We start from the raw sequence: 4,067 nt of genomic DNA on the forward strand, positions 1-4,067 counted from the left end.
AAGTCTAACGATTTGTTAGAAAGCGTCGTCCATTATCGTACATGAAACGGCCCTTAGATGAAACGGTTCACCATTTTCCCTCGTAATTAGGCCGTTTGCATTGTGGCGATAATGTTGTGCTTGATTTAGACGGTAAAGAGCTTTAGCCACATCAATTAGGGTTTAGAAGTGCAATTGAACGGACATTTCTAGCTGATGTTGGCGATATTTTCCCTAAACTTTGATGCGAGTAGAGCCTTTCCGTGTCTTATCAGATTTAGGCGTACACGGCGTAGCTAACAATCAGTGTTGTCTACGACAAACCTTGTCGAAAGCTAGCGCTAGGGCAGAATTGTATCAGTAACATGTCAAATTCTGTGGCTATGTTTTTGCGGATACAGACAGATTATATCTGTATATCAAAAGAGGGAAAGAAAAAAAATCTTATTCGTAGGGGGACGTTGGAAGTTGAACCAGAGAAATTCGATTCAGGAGTCGGGATACATTAACTTACCATTACACCATCAGAGCGCTGGTTGCCAAGAACCCGATTTTTTTAAATTTACATACTGTCTGCAAAATGTACATATATTACAGTAATAATAATGATAATGATGATGATGACGACGACGACGAATAACCTTTATTCGTCACACGTATTTTCTATTTGTCCATTTGGCATTTCCCCCTTCCCCAGGAAACATAAGCTTATTTTAAGAGATAACTATAGGTGTTTTAAATTTATCCCTCATAGGTTTGATTGAAACAACCGCAGACAGGCGTGAATCCTAAAAATTGAAACCCTGTGTGATCGACAGAGGTAGTTGGTTATTTAACGCCCCCTGCATCCAAACGAGAGACATTCTTCATGTACAGCATGGGCATAAACAGCAACGAAACAAACATCAATTCATCCAACTCAACATTTTATTGCCGGTACTCACCGTATGTATCATCATGGGAAAACGATGGGTCGGTTTTTTACTTGATTATAGGCCTCATAACGGTCGTGGCTTCATTCCCAACAGTTCTTATGAACGTATTCATAATCCTGGCTATAAAGCAAAGAAGAGAGCTTCAAAAACCCTCAAACATTATGTTGTCAAGCCTGGCCGTTACGGATCTTCTAGTTGGCGCTATAGTTATGCCGACGTGTGCCACTATTGATTTCTTTACACTGAGTCAGGTCTCGTTTGAGTATACTTGTATGTTATATGCGGTAAATAAATTCTTCGGGTCTTTACTCTTCTCAGCTACTTTTCACCACTTGACTGTTATTGCTTGGGAGAGGTACGTGGCGGTACAAAAATGGATGGACTACAAGCTTATCATCACAAACGGCCGTCTCAAAAAGATTGCGATAGGTACCTGGCTCTCTGCCCTCTTCCCAACGGTTGCAAGCTTTTTTATGACAGTAGTCGTTATGGGTGATCGTACAATTTTGGAAGGCGTTGCAACCGTGTGGATTGCTGTAGATACCCTTTGCTTATTTCTTGTTGCATTCTTTTATCGAAAAGTTTACCTTGGAATACGCAATCGTAAGCTAAACGAAATCTCTCAAATCGACGTTCTCATGAAAGCAAAACTGGAGTCTAAAGTTGCCAAGACAACTGGTTTATTAACCGCAGCGGTAATATCATCGTTTATTCCAACATTTGTTTTTGGTATCTTAGCAAACATTGTGCCAATCTTTCGTACAATTGCCCCTCACAGGTTTACACAAACATTGATTCAATTGAACTCCATTTTTAATCCGCTGCTTTACTGTTATAGAGACCGCCGTTTCAGAAACGCTATTTGGGAGCTGTTAGGTAGAAAAAAACCTCAAGCAAAACAGTCGAGAGGTGGTGCCGCTAAATTTTTCAGGCGAAATGATCCATTTAGATCGTCAAAGCTTCATACAGTAGGAAATGGTAGCCAACGCTTGAAAAGATCAGCATCTTGCAATCTAACTGGTGCTTTAGATTCTATTCATGGAACACCCTGTGTAGCTACAATGAAAAGGTCTTTGTCTGCTCCCATCCTTGATACATGCGGCAGCTCCTTAGATGGTTAAGATGCGCAGCAGCCTTCATCTATGGAGGAAACATGCCAAACGATATGTGATGAAAGCGGCGTGCAATGCGAAGCGACAGAAAATGGTAAAGGTAACAGGCCTGAAATACCACCGTGGAATAAATATATCAAGTTCAAAATCCTTTGATTCCAACATAATAAGTATCTCTGAACAACGCCTCAATTTGAGGCAGGATTTTTAAAATTACAAGTAACAGGCTGGACGCCACTGCAAACATTTCATTCATTTGGGATTCGAAACCTAAGCGAATCTTTATCACCTCATGTTTCTCTTTAACAGTTTAGAATTATTTTGTTCAGCCGCCCATTTGCATTTTGTACCCGTGTATCGAATTCGATTTAATTTGAAATTTTCGCGTTCACAGACGTCTGAAATAGTTGTTCAATGTCCTCGTGAACAGTCGTCCAGTTTCACACCTGATATATTGAGACAAACTTTCGCACGAAGATTCCAGAAAGAAATATTCTGTGTCCGTGTAGATAAGAAAAAAATGCATAGTTTCAGCAAACTTAGTGCAAAACTTCAGAGAAACAGGCGGGACAATACACTATCGTCGCTAAAAAGCCCCATCGAAGCACATATTGCCGTTGAAGAGCATCACCTTGAAGCCTTTTTAGATTGCCTTTGCACTTTTGTAGCGCAATCTTCCAAAAGTCTTTCAATCTTAGCTCAGATGGCTTAATCAGCTTAAGGTGGTCCGTTTTATATCTAATCAAGCAAGTCAAAACGACTGTTTTATTGACATAAGAAGGAAGAGGGACTATTTGGAGGCCAGCTGTCACAACACAGCGGATAGTCGAGCTTGAGAGTGATCCCGACTTAAATTAAATGAGGGAAAATGCAGGAACTACAGACAGGACTAGTTAGATTCTAGATTGGCAAAGAGCGACGAGTAGAAATCGGTAAAATGGTAATTGCTGCCTCACAATACTAATATCTAGATTTAGCCAAGCCTAAAAGCGGAGCTCCTGGGCCGGGTTGTTCAAAGTCCGATTAAGATAACCCAGGTTAAGCGACAATTTTGACCTAAATTTTGTAACTTTGCAGTGAGGTTTTCTCTACATAATTTGGCCTTCTGTTTTGAGTTTGAATAATCTCAAAACGCACAAAACAAAAGCAGTAAAAAACATTTGTATACAAGAACTATTTATACCTCTGTTAACTTTAATCCCGGGTTAGCGTTAACCGGCTTCCGAACAACCCGTCCGGTTTACAACAAGTTAACCTGACACGAGCCCGCGATCCAATAGGAAACCAGCCCTTAGTCAACGGTCATCTTTAAAAAACGCGCGACCTCGATGAGCTCTAAACTTGAGCCTGCGATATGGTCACTTGATACTGGTCAGCAGATACCTTGATTTGACAGGTGTCAATTGACCACAACATGGATGCGCAATATCAAAGAAAGAGGCTATAAATCAAGGCTGTAGGTTTCTGTCAACCTTTAAGTTGGAGTATGGCCGCCATCTTGCGCGTCTCCGTCGTCGTCGTCGTCGTCTTGCCCACGCGCCCACGAGCAATACCGCTAGCCATGATAACCATGAGAAAATTTATTCATGGCTTTCCTTCTCTTTCCTATATGGGTATGGGGCTCCGCATCATTTCTCAAGAGACATTTAAAATCACCAGAACCTTAGAAAACGGTAAATCCAGGCGTTTTTAACGACTTTCATAGTTATTGATTTAGCAAGATGGTATTGAAATCGAAAAGATTAAGGATCAGTTTTGAAAACAATCTCTTACCTTCCTTACGAAACTATGGGTCTAAATCTTTTCTGAGGGCTCCTCTGTATACGGAAAAATTTCGTCCATTGTCAGACATTTAAGAGCAAATGCACACAAAAATCAAACAAAATCAAATTTCTTCGGCAAGGCTAGAAAACTCAAATTCGCTCGTCTTTTGCATATAGCTAGCCCCTAGCAAGAGTGCAAACATGCTGTAGTTTTTTCCTTGAAATAGTTTTGTGCTTCCGAGAAAAACGAAATTTACGATTAATCTTTCAGACTCAAT

At 40.5% G+C, this 4,067-nt stretch overlaps 1 protein-coding gene across 1 annotated transcript; it reads left to right on the forward strand.

The window, feature by feature from the left end:
- The first annotated feature begins 794 nt into the window (after positions 1-794).
- On the forward strand, positions 795-2,035 carry LOC145493778 (trace amine-associated receptor 7c-like). The gene has a single exon (XM_081473234.1). It carries the CDS (start codon positions 848-850, stop codon positions 2,033-2,035), a length of 1,188 nt encoding a protein of 395 aa, XP_081329360.1. The 5' UTR covers positions 795-847.
- The last annotated feature ends 2,032 nt before the right edge of the window (positions 2,036-4,067 follow it).

Source organism: Orbicella franksi, chromosome 7, assembly GCF_964199315.1.
Source record: "Orbicella franksi chromosome 7, jaOrbFran1.1, whole genome shotgun sequence".
Taxonomy (NCBI): Eukaryota; Metazoa; Cnidaria; class Anthozoa; order Scleractinia; family Merulinidae; genus Orbicella; species Orbicella franksi.

What these genes read in the sequence shown, in the direction of transcription:
- LOC145493778 (XM_081473234.1), top strand. Translation starts at nt 848, where the DNA reads ATGTACAGCATGGGCATAAACAGCAACGAAACAAACATCAATTCATCC.